The 17478-nt window shown below is 28.1% G+C and overlaps 1 protein-coding gene across 7 annotated transcripts in view; it reads left to right on the top strand.

Moving 5' to 3' along the window:
- Window positions 1-17478, top strand: part of LOC114931603 (uncharacterized) — a 129348-nt gene that overhangs the window by 39712 nt on the left and 72158 nt on the right. For 5 of the 7 annotated variants that reach the window (XM_029303730.2, XM_029303724.2, XM_029303731.2 and 2 more), the window contains 2 exons: window positions 2885-2987; window positions 15118-15177. In XM_029303730.2, the coding sequence (XP_029159563.2) occupies window positions 2885-2987; window positions 15118-15177 (163 nt within the window). The remainder of the gene's footprint in view (window positions 1-2884; window positions 2988-15117; window positions 15178-17478) is intronic. The other 2 variants (XM_029303729.2, XM_029303725.2) reach the window with 2 other exon arrangements.

Raw genomic sequence — 17478 nt, 5'->3', positions numbered from 1 at the left:
TCAGAGATGTTATTAATATAGGGGATGACAAAAAATTTCTTATTATTTCCCTCTGTAATTTCTTTTGTTCTATTATTGTTAAGCTGCAAATTGTTTAATACTTTTATTCTCCTATTAATTTCTTTTAAAATTAAATGAATAGGGTAACCGTTGTCCAATAATATTTCAATACAAAGTTCTAGATTTTTCTTGTGATATATGGGATGAGATAATAACAATGCTCTATCAATGAGATTATAAATCACTCCTATTTTGTGGCAAATGGGGTGATTCGATAAGAAAGATAGTACTCTACCTGAACAAGTCTTTTTTTGAAACCAGTCCAAGTGTATGACGTTATCAATGATCTTAATGTTTAAATCTAAAAAATTTATGCTTCTCTTACTTTCGTATTCAACCATAAATTGTAGTCGTTGATGGTAACTATTGAACTTGTTCAATATACTATCTATTTTATTCTTTGGTGCCACCATAATAATGTCATCTACATATTTATGATACATTCCGATATCAAAATCCAACGTGTTAATTATCGATTCTTCTAGATTCTAGATCTTGCATAACAATATTAGCAATTATTGACGATAACGGGAAACCCATAGGCGTGCCATAAACTTGCTTGTAAACAATGTCATTAAAAGTGAAATGTGTTGACGACAATATAAATTTAACCATATAAATGAATTCATTTTTTGGAATTAATGTATTTGTATTAATATCATTCCATCTATTGCTCACACTTTCAATTGCAAGATCTGGAGTAATGTTTAAGTGCCACTCCGAGGTTTTAATATTAATTTTAAAATATTTATTGATTAGCCGGATGAATTATTTTAATTCGATTTTTGCTTCTAATTGGGACTTTTCGTGTTGAACTATTTTTAATAATTTAAATTTATTGTTAACGTATTTCGCCTTTTAATTTTGACACAATTATCTAATTTATTTTGACTTTGTATTGCGACTTTTTATTAGAATTATTATTTATATTTTTTTATTTATTATTATTGGTAAGAGCAGTCGCCCGGAAAGTGAAAGACGCGGGTTCGATTCCCGCTTCAGCGACTTTTCGGACCTATATTTTTCGCGCCTATTTCTCCATATGTAAGTTTCGAGATTAATTTATATATGGAACTTTGTGATCTCAAACCAAGAGATACAGTTCCGAATAATTAATTTTTCGTGCTTTGGCTCTGTTGGCCGATTTAGAAAACATATTTATATTCTTTATATTGAGAGCCGATAAAAATATTTATTTCTGAGTTTATTATTATTGTTTTATTGCGCACTGAGGAAGACTAAGTATAGTTCGAAACGTTTGTAATTGGTTTTTTAAATTAAAATTTTTCCAAGTTTTATAATAATTTTTTATTGCTCGTTTCACATGGCCTCGTAATATTTAATAAGTTATCATTGTCTAAAGTATCTCATAAACTAATCACTTTTTCACCTTTCTACCCTCATAACTTTTTTTTGTAGAATATTGCAAAAAATTGATTTATGTAAATAAAAAACTAGAATAATTCCATTTAAAAAATTCAATATAACCTTTATATAACCTTACCCAGATAGCCACAGTAATTATTATGACATCATTTTAATGTCAAAATGATGTCATAATAATTACTGTGGCTATCTGGGTAGTAATATCTAAGATCAGATTTATACCGCTAAATGGGTTCTTTTAAATACTACAATTTTTGTTTAAAATATTTTTCTCGTAAAATGCTCTTCTTGTTTAAAATTTTTTTAATAATTATTTATCTCTGTTCTGTTGTGTTAATATTCAATTATTAAAATTATTTTGTGTTAGTAACGGGAGTGTAATTATTTCCGAACGTGAGCGATTAAAAGAGCAAGCAGCACTTCGAGATCTAAGCCTTCCCGAGAATGTTACATATGTATATGTATATACAATTAAATTATACACATGTTCCAATGTTTAATTCTTATAAACTACAAGTTTGTTTTGCTTACAAATAAAATTAAGTACGCAAAAGATATTACAGATTTGTTTTGTCTTTTGAGATAGATTATGGAAGCCCCAATTATCGATCCACTCATTTATCGAAACCTTCTAACTTATTTTAATTGATATAGTGATATAATAAATAACACAGTAAAATGTCGACATTAGGAAATGGCAGTAATCAAATATAAAATATTTTTTGCAAACGTAACATAAGTCTAACATAAGTTCTAGCATATATAAGTCATTGATTATAATTCGTAAATCTAAAGATTTATTAAAAATTCTATATTACATTATAAAACTAAAAAGAAAATATGTAAATTATTTATAAAATTTGTTAATACATACATTATTTTTGAATAATATCGAATATTTCTTTATTAATTTTTTAGAAAATATTCTTTATAATCGTTATTTATAATAATTTTATAATTAATATATATTTGTTCTTAATTATTATTTATAATAATTTTAATAATTATAATAATTTATTTATATATATTTATAAATAATATATATAATAATATTATATATATATATATATATATATATATCAATTATTAATATTAACTATTTTATTTATAATTATATATTTATATAAAATTTATATATTATATCAATAAAATGTACATAATTTATATTAACCACATATAGTAATAATATAATTTATATATGTATATATGTGAATTATTATTATTATATTTATCAATTTTTAATATATTATAATATAATATATTTATATAATATAATATATTTTATAATTTAATACTAAATATTTAACAATTATATTATAAAATTATATACTTATTATATAACATCAGATATTTTTAATACTATATCTACTTTTGTTATTTCTGTAATCGTATGCTATCATGTGCAATATGATTATCTGCTTTTAATTATCTGTTACAGCAGCTTCATTCGGAATACAGGAGCACGTACACATGGCACGAGTATACAGGACCGCATCAGGAGCACGCGGTTGTGCGACGCGCGCCACAACCGCCATTATCGAGTAAGTGTAACACTCGTAACAATTATGGTAAGATAACACAATACATATTTTTTCATTGTTTTTTACTTTTTAGCGAACGTTAATCTTAAACAGTAAAAAATCGTTTACAATTTTCACATCAACAGAAAGTATGAAAATTTTATTTCCAGTGTAATATATATCACGTGTAATATAAGTAGGATTTTAATATAGTTTCTTTAAATTTATTGCAAATATATATTTGAAGAAAAAATATAGTCATGTTTTTGTTTTCAAAAATGTATTTTCTGGTTTTGAAGAATGTGTGATAAATAGTTTGTGATTTTATTACAAAATGTGTTCATATATATACATACATATATATATATATATATATATATATATATATATATTGTATTTGAAAAAAATATATATATATACATATATTATATATACACAAGATGTTCAATTTTAATCGACTACTTCTACAAATTTTTTTACTTTTGATTGTATAACAAAATATTTCAAACAAAAGCTGTTTGATTTAAAGGTGGACAGAAGATGACGCTATTGATTTTTTTCTATAGTGCGTTTCTCAAGATTATTTAAAGATTATTTGTTTTTTTTTTAAATGGTACTACTATAATTTTAAATACAAATCGATTTCTCGTAATTTTCTGTATAAAAGTAATAAGAGTAAGATGGCCAAAAAGTGAATAATTTATATTATACAGTATTTTATATTTATAAATGTGACACTAAAAAGGTACATAAACTATAAAATTTCATAAAATATTCATTTTTCGATGATTTATCTCAATATTTTGATGTATAAAATAATGAAAGGAATTGATTGATGTAAAGAAAACACATAATTGTTTCTAAGAAAAAATATGTAGCTACTATAGTTGCAAATTATATACTTTTACGATTAAAATTTGAATTTAAAACACCTTGTATATACAGGGTGTTCCATTTTAACTTGGACAGTAAAATATCTGGAAAACTGAGCCCACCAAACAAAAATGTTTCAGACAAAAGTTGTATGGTTTCGAGAGAGACATAAGATGGTACCATTGGTTTGACCTTGAAGAGTAATTTGAAGGTGACATGAAGATTACTTTCAATTTCTTAAATAGAACCTACTATTTCTTAAAATATTAAAAACGTGTATTCGCTCGTCTATTGATTAAAACAAAATTTAGTATATAAAAAGGCCAACTAATCGAGCATTATTAGATGATATAAACTAAGTATTTATTCTATATAAGATAATACAGTACAAACGTTTCGACCGCACGCGGTCTTCTTCAGTATAGAAATTAAAAGTAGATGATCATAAGTGATTGTAAGTCGCAATTTTATCGCCGAATTAGTGCATGTCGAATTAAGTCAAATTACAAAACGTCACTATATTTCTTACGGATTGATCGCTTTATTGAGATGTTTGGCCGATCTCATAGGTTTCATCGTTAGTATGCGAGAAATTATTGTTGTCATAACACATTATGAGTAGTGAGATATAATAAATTAATAAAGTGTCAAAATATAAAAATTGGTCTTACGTGATCTGTGTGCTTACTTGTAATGTTTATCACTTCCCAACTAGACCGTACCAACGTAACATGACCTCTCATTTCCAAATGTACTCATTTTGTAATTATGTGTGTTTATATAGTTTAAGTGTGTTTAGGATTTTAACGATCTGTTTCTCTTGTGTGTTTTTTTATTATTATTACATGTTTGCTAGTTTTTCCAATATATCAAAATAAGATTCGCTAAGCAACTCGGTATCTCTATTTAGATTTAACCCCTTTTTTTGTTCCTTAATGTGTAACATCTCGGAAATGGGTCTTTTATAATAATTAGTTTCACTGTCTAAAATTTTAACGTTGTCCCAATCAAAAGAATGATGTTCATTTGATATGTGATCAGAGATTACCGAATATCTTGTCGAATTTAACTTTATGTTGTTAACGTGTTCTTTCATTCTAGTCTGCAATTGTCTCTTCGTTTGGCCCACATAAGAAGCGTTGCAATCTTTACAATTGATCTTATAGACTACATTTGACGTACATGGGTGTTCATTTTTATCTTTTTGCGTTTTAATAATTTTATCGAGTTTATTGATACATCTGTATCCTGTTATGAGTTCCGTATTTTTTACCGAAGAGACCATTTCTGAAATTTTATTGATATATAGGATAACAAAGAATTTTTTTAGTACTGGTCTTTCTTTTTCTGAGTTGCCTATTTGTCTTTTACTGTGTCTATTTAAGATACTTTTTTTGGAAATAAGATGCTCTATTCAATGGTTGATTTTATTAAAAATGAGATCCAGGGGGTAACCGTTGTTTCTTAATATGTCAATAATAATTAAAAAATTGTGGATGTGATAATAGTAGACATCTATCAACTAAGTTATAAATTATGCCGATCTTATAGTAAAGTGCGTGGTGTGAAAAGAAAAATAAGGTTCTTCCTGAAAAGGTATCTTTTTGATACCAATCTATATGTATCATATTGTTCGTTATTATAATAGACAAATCTAAAAAGTTTAAGCAGCGGCCAATCTCCTGTTCTACGGTGAATTTTAATCTGTCGTGGTATTTATTAAAACCATCAACAATCCGAATCATGTTCTCACTAGAAGTGGTTAACAAAATGTCATCGACGTATCGGAAATATAATGTGCATTTCGTGTTTAACGAATTCAAAACTGTGTCTTCTAAATCCTGCATCACTATGTCGGCTATAATCGGAGATAATGGAGAGCCCATGGGAGTCCCATAAGTTTGTTTATAAATCTTATCTTTGAAGGTAAAATAGGTGGATGTTAAAATAAAATTAATCCCTTCTATGAATTCTTTTTTAGGTATTTTTGTGATCTTTGTGATGTGTTCTCATCTATCATTAATATCATTAATTGCGAGATTTAGAGGCACGTGAGTAAAGAGTGAGATGAATAACTCGTTATCAATCCTTTTGCCAGAAAGCAAGCTGTACAAATCAAAGCTATTGTTAATATAACTCTTAGCTCTAGGAATCCTAGTTAATAAAATTTTATGCATAAACGAGGCAAACGCATACAACGCAGTATCAACTAATGAGACAATGATTCTAAAAGGAGTGTTTTCTTTGTGAATCTTAGGTTTCTACTATTTCTCGTTACATATTCTTGTAGGTTATCTCAAGAGCTTTCTAAAACATTATAATAAAATAATTTTTCATTGAGTAATTTTCGAGTTATGAGGCTCCAAAGCAGTACTTTGCAGTACTTTGACATAAAGTATAAAATATCTTGTATGTTGTCATGTTATGGGGTCAAGTTGATCCTTAAGTATCATTTCAAGGTCAAATTAAATTTTCACTCAAATCTCTGTAGTTATGAATGTTTAAAAAAATTCAGATTATTCTATTTTTAGCGCTATACAGGAATAACGACGTGTACATACGTAGTAGAATTCTGTTCCCTTTGGGGTGCTTGATTAACGTGAGTTTCTTTACCTCTCATGATCGATGCTAATCCGGCTAGTAAAAGCAAGATCGAGATTGATCCGGCTAGCAAAAGCAAGATCGAGGCTGATCCGGCTAGCAAAAGCAAGATCGAGGCTGATCTGACTAGCAAAAGCAAGATTGAGGCTGATCCGGCTAGCAAAATCAAGATCGAGGTTGATCCAGCTAGCAAAAGTAAGATCGAGGTTGATCCAGCTAGCAAAAGTAAGATCAAGGTTGATCCAGCTAGCAAAAGCAAGATCGAGGTTGATCCGGCTAGTAAAAGCAAGATGGAGACTGATCCGGCTAGTTCATTTCTTAGCTTTCATGTTCAAATTGATCTCCTTCATTATCTAAACACAAAGTCAATTTCTGCCTGAAATTTTGTACAACTTTTACAAATATTTCTTGTGTAACTGTACGACAAGCTCTTCTTTTTCTATTCATCATGTCAGCTCTTGTTGTTGGAGCTACTTGATACACAAAATCTTTTGCATATCTTCAAAAGTAAAAATCAAGAGAGTTCAAGTCAGGAAACCACAATACTGGACCGTTGCGCATGATCAGACGATCCTGATACCGCCGTCGATAAATCTGCTAACACGTTGATAGTAATGAACAGGAGCACCATCCTGCTGGAATCACATTCTTTGTCGAACATCTAAGGGGATTTCCTTCAAGAAATCAGGTAAGGAATTTCGGAGAAAATCTAAATATATTTTACCATTGATCGTTTGCTCAAAGAAATGTGGTCCAATAATATAGCCATTTAATATCCCTATCCATACGTGAATACTCTATTGGTGCTGATTCATTTCTTCTCTCATCCACTGAGGATTAACAGGCGACCAATAATGACTATTATGCATATTCAGATTGCCAGTACTATGAAATGTAGTTTCATCACAGAAACAAACAAACGAAAAAAAATCTGGATTTTCATTTAATGTATTCAGGGCCCATCTATAAAAATTGACTCTCAACAGTCGATCATTCTCACTCAGTTCTTCAAGTGTAATATAGTAGGGATGATAATTAACGGAATGCAACAAATGATGAGCGGTTGATTGAGGAATTCCTAATTCACGTTCGATGTGCCGAGTACTAATGTGAGGATTCAGATGAACCATATCCAAAATGGCGAGAAGCCTTGGGTCATTATTATTATTGTTTCTGTTTCGCTGTCTCTGGTGACGATTTACTATTTCACGAGATCTTCTTTCAATATTTATAATTTATTGCGGGCCTGGATGACAACGATCGGGATAATATTCAGCATAAAGACATGAAGCATTTTTGTAATTTCTATGGCTTTCGCCAAGAACTAACAAAATATCAACTACCTCACTTGGCGCATAGTTTGCCATGGTACAAATTCGTATTCAAATGCAAGATAGTTGAGAGTTATTGATCATGAATGAGAATCTGCAAAATGATAAGGAATATTGTTTTCCGCACGTGGACCTTGCTTACACTGCCCTCTCCCGGGAATATCAAAATAAGCAATTCAATGACACAAATATTATCCGCAAGTTGTGGAATTTTTTTGAAATGCAGTGATAGGTTGACAATGATCGGATTAGCAGATCGTGAGAGGCAAAAGGATTCACGTTAATCAAGCATCCCAAAGGGAACAGAAAGAAACTACGTACACGTCGTTGTTCCTGTATAGTACTAAAAGTAGAATAATCCGAATTTTTTTAAACATTCATAACTACAGCGATTTGAGTGAAAATTTGATTTGACCTTGGAATGATACCTAAGGATCAACTTGACCCCATAACATGACAACATACAAGATATTTTGTACTTTATGTCAAAGTACTGCGAAGTACTGCTTTGGAGTCTCATAACTCGAAAATTACTCAATGAAAAGTTATTTTATTATAGTGTTTTAAAAAGCTCTTAAGATAACCTACAAGAATGTGTAACAAGAAATAATAGGTTCTATTTAAGAAATTGAAGGTTTTTTAACCTTCATGTCACCTTCAAATTACTCTTCAAGATCAAACCAATGGTACCATCTTATGTCTCCCTGGAAACCATACAACTTTTGTTTGAAACATTTTTGTCTGCTGGGCTCAGTTTTTGAGATATTTTACTGTCCAAGTTAAATGGGACACCTACAGAGTATTTTAAACAGATACGGCCAAAATTTAGGAAGATAATCTTCACACCTAAAGGATGAAAAAATGTTATATGAACATGGGTGCAAAAACGCTTTTTTTAGAAGTTAGTTTTTTTTTAGGAATTAGTTTTTTATATTGCTATTATTTTAGCCATTACTAGGTGTGAATAAGTAACCATAACATTAAAGATCAATATTTTTCTGTCTGGTAGATAAGATTACTACCTTATTTAGGTGTAACGTCGCGTACTCAGAAAAGAAGCTTATCTAATTTTTGAAAAAAAGCGTTTCCGCACCCATATTCATATAACACTTTTTATCCTGCAGGTGTGATGATTATCTCCCTAAATTTTGTCCGTACCTTTTTAGAACACTCTGTATATACATATACAGGGTGTTCCATAACTCGAAATTTATTTTGAATAAATTATTTGTAATATATTTATAATTTTCAATTTATTAAATAAACAAGTTAAATTATAAATATCTTTTTTCTTTCTTTTTTTCAAATATTTTCATCAACTTTCAATGGTTGTAATTTTGTTAGAAAGCATTTTCGGACATATGTTTATTTGAGAATTTCAACTCTGCTTCAATTCTAAATAACTTTAATAACACGCCCTTAATGTATAGACTTCGAGTCATGGAACACCCTGTATAATATATATACATATATATGTATATATGTATATATGTATATTTTATTTTTGATATTTTTGTTTTTAAATAGATTGTCACTACGATTGTCTCAATACGATAATATTTTATAATATATTAAAAAGAAAAAATTTGTCTACTTCTATATACTGTTTAGGCTCAATGTTTTAATAAAATTTTATATCTTTCAAGCGTGGATTATTTGGATCGTTGCATTTATATTTTAGAGAGAAATAGAGATAAGTTTTTATTTTCATGATATTTAATGAAATTTAATGATATTTTTTTTAATATATTAATAATTATTTGTAATATTTATTTCAATGATAATGCTTTAATGGATATTTTGAAAAAAAATTATGTATTATTACACGCTCTTGAGAACATTCTACTTGCTGCATTTTATTTTTCATTACATTTTATATTAGTCTCATGAAAATGTTTAGTGACTGATTTTATACTCGTGTTACTAGTCATATAGTTAATGCACTCGTTCTTTATCACATCTCACTTCATATACTATATTTTCGCGATTTTATTACAATACAGATGTATTGTTTTTTATATATTATATATATATATATATATATATACAGGGTGTCCGGTAACTAACGGACCAACGATTACAAATGGATTCTTTGGTCAATTTGGGAACGATTTTTCCTCAGCGAAAATGTCGAAAAAGGTCATCATTTTTTACAACTTTCCAATATTTGTCATTATGTATCTTTATAATTAAGCCTCAAATTAAAATTTTATTATAGTAAACTCTACCTGAAATTAACTGAAGAATGTAATTATGTTAGACTTTTAACTCCAAAACGTTTAGTTTTCAAAAGACCCATTTTTTTCAATCGCTTATAACTTGAAAATTATTGACTTCTCAACATTTTTGCTAAGGAAAAATTGTCTCCAAATTGGCCAGAGAATCCGCCCTTAATTATTGGTCCGTTAGTTACCGGACACCCTGTATATATATATATATACATATATATATATATATATACAGGGTAGGCCATTTTAATCTTTCCACTAAAATTTCTCAAAATCCAAAAATTTAAGACAAAAATGTTTCAGATAAAAGTTGTATGGTTTCAAGGGGGACATGAGATGGTGTCATTGATTTGACCTTGAATAGCCATTTGAAGGTTACGTAAAGGTCAACTTCAATTTCTTAAATGGAACACTATATTTTTTCTTGCATACTTTTGTAGCTGACTTCAAGATCTTTCCAAAACACTACAATAAAATATTTTTTCATGAAGTATTTTTCGAGTTATTAAGGCTGCAAATTTGCAGTATTTTGACATAAAATACAAAATATCTTGGGAAATATTCATTTTTCGATTATCATACCTTAATACTTTTATGCACAGAATAATGAGACGAATCAATTGGTGTAAAGAAAACACATAGTTGTCTTAAAGAAAAATTATCTAACTGCTTATTGCAAGTTTCATTTTTTTTTTTAAAGGTAACTATGTGTTTTCTTTACATCAACTGATTTATTCTGTGCATAAAAGTATTAAGGTATGATAATCGAAAAATGAATATTTCCCAAGATATTTTGTATTTTATGTCAAAATACTGCAAATTTGCAGCCTTAATAACTCGAAAAATACTTCATGAAAAAATATTTTATTGTAGTGTTTTGGAAAGATCTCGAAGTCAGCTACAAAAGTATGCAAGAAAAAATATAGTGTTCCATTTAAGAAATTGAAGTTGACCTTCACGTAACCTTCAAATGGCTATTCAAGGTCAAATCAATGACACCATCTCATGTCCCCCTTAAAACCATACAACTTTTATCTGAAACATTTTTGTCTTAAATTTTTGGATTTTGAGAAATTTTAGTGGAAAGATTAAAATGGCCTACCCTGTATATATATATATATATACAGGGTAGTCAAAAAGTATCGGATCCCCCCAATATTTCCGTTCCCTTGCATTTTACAAGAAAATGTTTCAGACAAAAGTTGTAGGGTTTAAAAAGATCTATTTACTGATCTTATCAGTTTGACCTTGGATGGTGTCGCCAAGGTCAGATCGAAATTACATTAACTTTTTTAAACGGAACACCTAACTTTTTATTACATATTCTTGTAGCTTATCTCGAGACCTTTCCAAAACACTACAAGAAAGTTTATTTTCATTGAGTACTTTCCGAGTTGTGAGGCTTGAAAGCTACAGTGTACTGTAGTGTGGGTTTAGCCAGTTAAGGCAAGAGTGGCGTGTAGGTCCGGCCAGCTGGACCCACACGCCACTCTTGCCTTAACTGGCTGGACACACGCTACACTTGCCTTAACTGGCCGGACCCACACGCCACTCTTGCCTTAACTGGCTGGACCCACACTACAGTACACTGTAGCTTTCAAGCCTCACAACTCGGAAAGTACTCAACGAAAATAAACTTTCTTGTAGTGTTTTGGAAAGGTCTCGAGATAAGCTACAAGAATATGCAATAAAAAGTTAGGTGTTCCGTTTAAAAAAGTTAATGTAATTTCGATCTGACCTTGGCGACGCCATCCAAGGTCAAACTGATAAGATCAGTAAATAGATCTTTTTAAACCCTACAACTTTTTTCTGAAACATTTTCTTGTAAAATGCAAGGGAACGGAAATATTGGGGGGGTCCGATACTTTTTGACTACCTGTATATATACACATATATACATACATATATATATATATATATACACACTAATATATATATATATATATACACACTAATATATATATATATATACACACTAATATATATATATATATATATATATATATACACATATATATATACATATATATATATATATATACACACTAATATATATATATATATATATATATATATATATATATATATAATGGTGTATATGTTTATATATTTTTGGATTGTCGTATATAATTTACGTATGTTGTGTGTGTGTGCGTGTTTGTGTGCGTATGTGTGTGTGTAAAATCATATATCTGTTCTCTTGATGTTGTAAAATTTTTATTTTATCCTAACTGATGTTTCTATGTGAACGCTTAAGTCAAAGTAGATATGCATTTTTACTTGTCGGCAAAATATGCATTATTCGGATTTAACTTTTTAAAGCAGATCAATTCAGATTCGAAACAATCAATCAAATTGGTGCATTCTCATTATTTCTAATTGATTAAGCAAATTATCGCGATTAAGCGCAAAAATGCGGTTCTTGGCCTTTTGGTTTGAGAACGTTTGAGACATATGTTATTATATCGTATAAAATTGTGTAAATGTAATTTTTAAATATCTTTTAAATCTTAATAACAATATTTAATATGGATAAAATTACAGGCTTTTTTTTAAATTTCAATAAGTTAATTAATTAGAAAGTATTTATATAAAATATTCAACTATGGGATAGATATTTAATAAAAAATAAAAAATAAAATATGCAAATTCCTTCAATTTCTTTAGACTTGTTTGAACCATTCACATAATTTAAGAAGAAATTTCAAGAATTTAAAATTGTAATAAAGTATCTATCTCAATCGCAGCAATAACAAGAATAATAACAAATAATAATGAATATAAAAATTAAGATTTATCTTCTACATAACAAAAAGCAAATAATTTAACTAGAAGTCTGTAATTTAATTTAGTTAAAATAGAAAATAAAACGTTAATATTTTAGCTTTATATAATTTATATTATTATATTATTATTTATTTATTATTATTATTATATTTATATTATTAACTATATATGATTTATGTGAAGAATATTATAGAAAAGATACAAATAAAGCAAATAATATAATTTATAATACTATATCATATCCATTAATATGATGTATATATTGATGTAATATATCTATTAGCCTTCTGCGACATCCCGTATTTCTACAGTTTTTCCTTGTTTTTATAATTTATAATTGTTTTGTATAATATATTTTTTCTATTTTTCTATCATAGTTTTTTTATCACATTTTATACTTTCAAATTTTGACAGCAAATTTAAAATTAAAAACTCTTGAAAAATTCTTATGTATAAAATTTCAGTTATTTACCAGCAGTCAATTTGTTTATAAATTTTGATCGTCTTACCTATTGGATTTTCTATATTAGATTTCTAATTTTGAGTGTGTTTTTAACGTTTGACTTTAATTGATTTACTTGTCTCCGGTTTAACATTAGTAATTTTACTGCTGTCGAATCAACATCTTGAAAGGTACATTACATTATTTTTATATTATTTTAAAGTTCTTCGTTAACAACTTTGTAAATTATTGTTTCATATCTTAATCATTGTATATTTTTATTGTGCAGTTACACTTGAAAAGGACCCGTACCTAAGGGTCGAAACGTAGTGTTTCTAATTAAATTGTACTGGCCAGTTAGGTCGAAATTTCAATAAATCTGTATGGTTTCTAATTTTGATTTCAAATTTGTAATCAGTGATTTCAAAAATCTCTATACAAGTTAAGTTTCAATAAAATATGTTTAAAAAGATTTGTGTCGCAAAAAGTTAATATAAAGGGCCAATAACTGCGATTATTATAATTAATATATAGACATACGATGTTAGATCCTATTTTGCTGTTCACTGATTTCTTAGCTAGTTTTGTCGCTCAATTATTCACAATCTCTTACACGATCTTCTTGCGATCTCGTTTACATAAGGCAATTTGACTGCAATAAATTTCGCGCCGTTGATTTTTCCATTTTGTTAATGGTGCTTGTTTTTTTATGAAAAATATAGAATATAATAAAATAAACCCAATATAGATCATGGGCAATCAAACTCCATTATCCTTATCCATGTAATCTTCATTTGCGGGCATTTTCTCCTGTTTTGTTTTTCTTTTTTTCAACGCAAGTTGATAGACTTCAACTTATTAATACTATCGCTAGTGGTGTTGTGCTGTTTGACTTTCACGTGTATATAAAATTTTAAAAAAGACAGAATTATGATTTATTTAATTATAACATAAAACGATAATTCAATATGTATATAAATAATAATTGATTGTAAAAAATTGTAAAAATGTAATTTTTTATGAGCCAGATAAAAAATTGATTATTCCCAAATGTTATATATTATATATCTTTTTCTCTTATATTGTGATATGTATATTCACGATACTACTGAAGATTTAGAAGAAATATCATATACGATTATTATGTAGAGAAAACGATGATCTAATCTTTCCTTTTTTATTTATTGAGCAATGAGAAATAAATCATTATTTTCATTGTTATTACTTCAGTTCCTTATCGATATTTCGTGGTACAATATATTTGAACGTAGAAGTTAATATATCTGATGAGAAATAAAATTTCAACTCTCTTTTACGTATACAGGGTGTAACTAAACGAAGGTATACGACGCATACTATCAGATGCAGGACGACAAACTAAATTGAAAAGTCTTGAGTCATTTTTTAATCTGAGCTTTATTTTTGGCGCTATAAATTGTTAAAATTTGCCAATTAGCGTATGGCTACAACTTAGGCGCCACCTTAGTGGGCGTACTAAGGTTTACTAAGGCAGCGTCTAAATTGTAGCCATGTGCTAATTGGCAAATTTTAACAATTTATAGCAAAAATAAAGCTCAAATTAAAAAGTAACTTAGGACTTTTCGATTTAATTTGTTGCCCTGCATCAGATGGTATGTTTCGTATATCTTTATTTAACTCCACCCTGTATATACATAATACCTAACGTAGTTCAGAAATTTTTGCGATTGACCTTGAGATTAGGATTGCACAATCAATCAATGAGCAGAATCGTCACGATCGGTCGAGCGAGAAAATGAACATTGAAGACAGAGCGAGAGAAAGAGAGAAAGAATATAAATAAGAAAGGTTATAATGAGAAATATGTGAAAAAAATGAGCGGTGCCCCAAGCTGCAAATTCTGATTGCAGCGAAGCAACCGAGCGCGAAGCTGCAATCGGCCAAGTCAACCGAGGATGAAAACAGCGAAGGTAAGACGAACGATTCGGAGCTAACGCAAATGCTCAAGTTCCATTTTTATTTTATTTCTTCTTTTATTCGCTTATTATTATATAATATTCTACAAAAAAATCGTTTCTTCGAACCATAGCCTTTGTTCTTCTTTTCGATTGCTACTACTATATCTATTTACCCCTGCCATTGATTTGCTGGCTAGTAAACAAAGCTTATAGTTGAATGTCAATTTTTTTATTCGACGACCATAATGCTTCTTTTAAAGTTTAAAGATCGGTATTCATATTGGTCTTATATTTAAGACCATCTTAAGTTTATCTTCAGATACTCTGTAGCCAATGAAATGATCCGTACAGCATCTGAAGATAAACTTAAGACGATTTTAAATATAAAACCTGACTATGACCGGCCTAAATCTAATTTTATTAAAATTTTGTATTTTGTATAAAATATATTTGCACAGGATGATTTGCGTAAACTATTACAAGTGAATATTTTTGACGAGAGGGAAGGGAAGAAAGGAAGAGAAAAGAGAAAGATAGAAAGAGGAAGAAGAGGGAGAGAGAAATAAAAGGAGGGAGAAAAAAGAAGCAGAGAAAGGAAGACAAAAAAAAGAGAGGACGGGAAAGAGAGGGAGAAAGAGGAGGGATGAAATATTGAGATATTGTTAATTTGTTTCTTAATAATTTTAATGTAAATCAATTTTATTTCTAATATATCCAACATTTTTTCTAAATAAAATAGTTTTTTAGATTTCCAAATTTATCTATATTTTTTAAAAATTGTAAGTTTTATGTGTACATAAATCAATTTTCTCTTTAATTTATTTTATAATATAAATATTAAGATAAATAATAATTTTTTTATACGATATCTTTTGTAATTTATTTCAATATTTTATGACATAAAATATATATTTTGTAAAATATTTTAGATCTTTCTGTAAATATATTTTTATATTTTTAGAAACAAAATAAGAAGAGATGTGCGTGAACTAATAAATATATACAAAATATATTTAAAAATGTATATTTTACAATGATATATTTTGTGCACTTATATGTATTTTTACTCTTATATAAGAGAATATCCATTAATTATCTTAATAAAAGAAAATTTTTGCAAGAATTTTATTTGATTTTTTAATATGCAAAAATTAATTATATATAAAATATCTTGTAAATTATTCACTTTCTATCTAAATGCAATATTAAGATAATTTGTTTATGTAAAAAAACATATTATTTGGTTTAAAAAACAAAGGTAATTTTAAATTTAAGAAGCTATTCCTCATACACTTTTGAATGTCAAACAATTTGTATGTCTCAATCATAAAAGTGCCAGTAAATATTTCCTTGACCTCATTTTAATTAAAAATATTTATTTGTGATCAAAATACTCTGTATATAAAAGTATTTAAAAAAGTTTAAAAAGCTTATAATATAGGCTTATAATATTTTTTCTCATTAAATCGAGTAAAAAGATTTATGAAAATAACTAAAAAAATAAAGAATTGTAACATAATTATTTATAAATTTAACGTATTGTACAAAACATGAGAAGAATCAATTGATGTAAAGAAAACACAGTATGTATTTTGCACTTAACAGCTACATATTTTTTCTTAAAAATAACTGTTTCCTTTGCATCAATTAATTTCTCTTATTATTTTATGTATAAAAATATTAAAGTAAAATATCAAAAAATGAACTTCATATAGTTTATGTAAATAAGATTATATAAAATATAAAATTAAAGTATAAAACGTTTAGTAAACTATCTACTTTTGTCAATTTTTGATGTAAAAAGTGATTTTATTTTAAAAATGTAAGGTAATCCCCCTTGTCCTGAACGACGTCACTCAAGGTCAAATATTGATAAAAAAAAAGGTCAGTAAATAGAAATCTTCTGTCTAAGATAGTGTGTTTTAACCTGATATGAATGAAGACATCAGAACAAGGATAAGTTTGAAGTAAAAAATCAAGTAAAAAAATAACACAAAACAATTTAATTCCATTACATTTTTTAACATGTAAGAAAAAGTGTTCAAAAATTCGCAAAACATCGACTCAATGTATAAAATATCATTCACTGTTTATATATATGTATATGTGTATATATATATATATATATATTTTTTTATACATCAAAATATAATTTATGCCCATAGAATTTTCCCTTCTCTTCACTTTCTGTCCGCTTCAAAGTAAACGTGAGTACAGAGGATCCGTGAGAGGAAACGCGCGAAAGAAGGGAAGAGCTAGTCGAGAGTGGTTGGGTGCTTGCTTGAGTGATGGCGGCAAGAGTGAGAGAGGAAG

This window comes from Nylanderia fulva, unplaced genomic scaffold (genome assembly GCF_048542155.1).
Source record: "Nylanderia fulva isolate GAGA-0341 unplaced genomic scaffold, ASM4854215v1 Scaffold58, whole genome shotgun sequence".
Classification (NCBI taxonomy): domain Eukaryota; kingdom Metazoa; phylum Arthropoda; class Insecta; order Hymenoptera; family Formicidae; genus Nylanderia; species Nylanderia fulva.
This window is presented reverse-complemented; position numbering and strand designations above follow the sequence as displayed.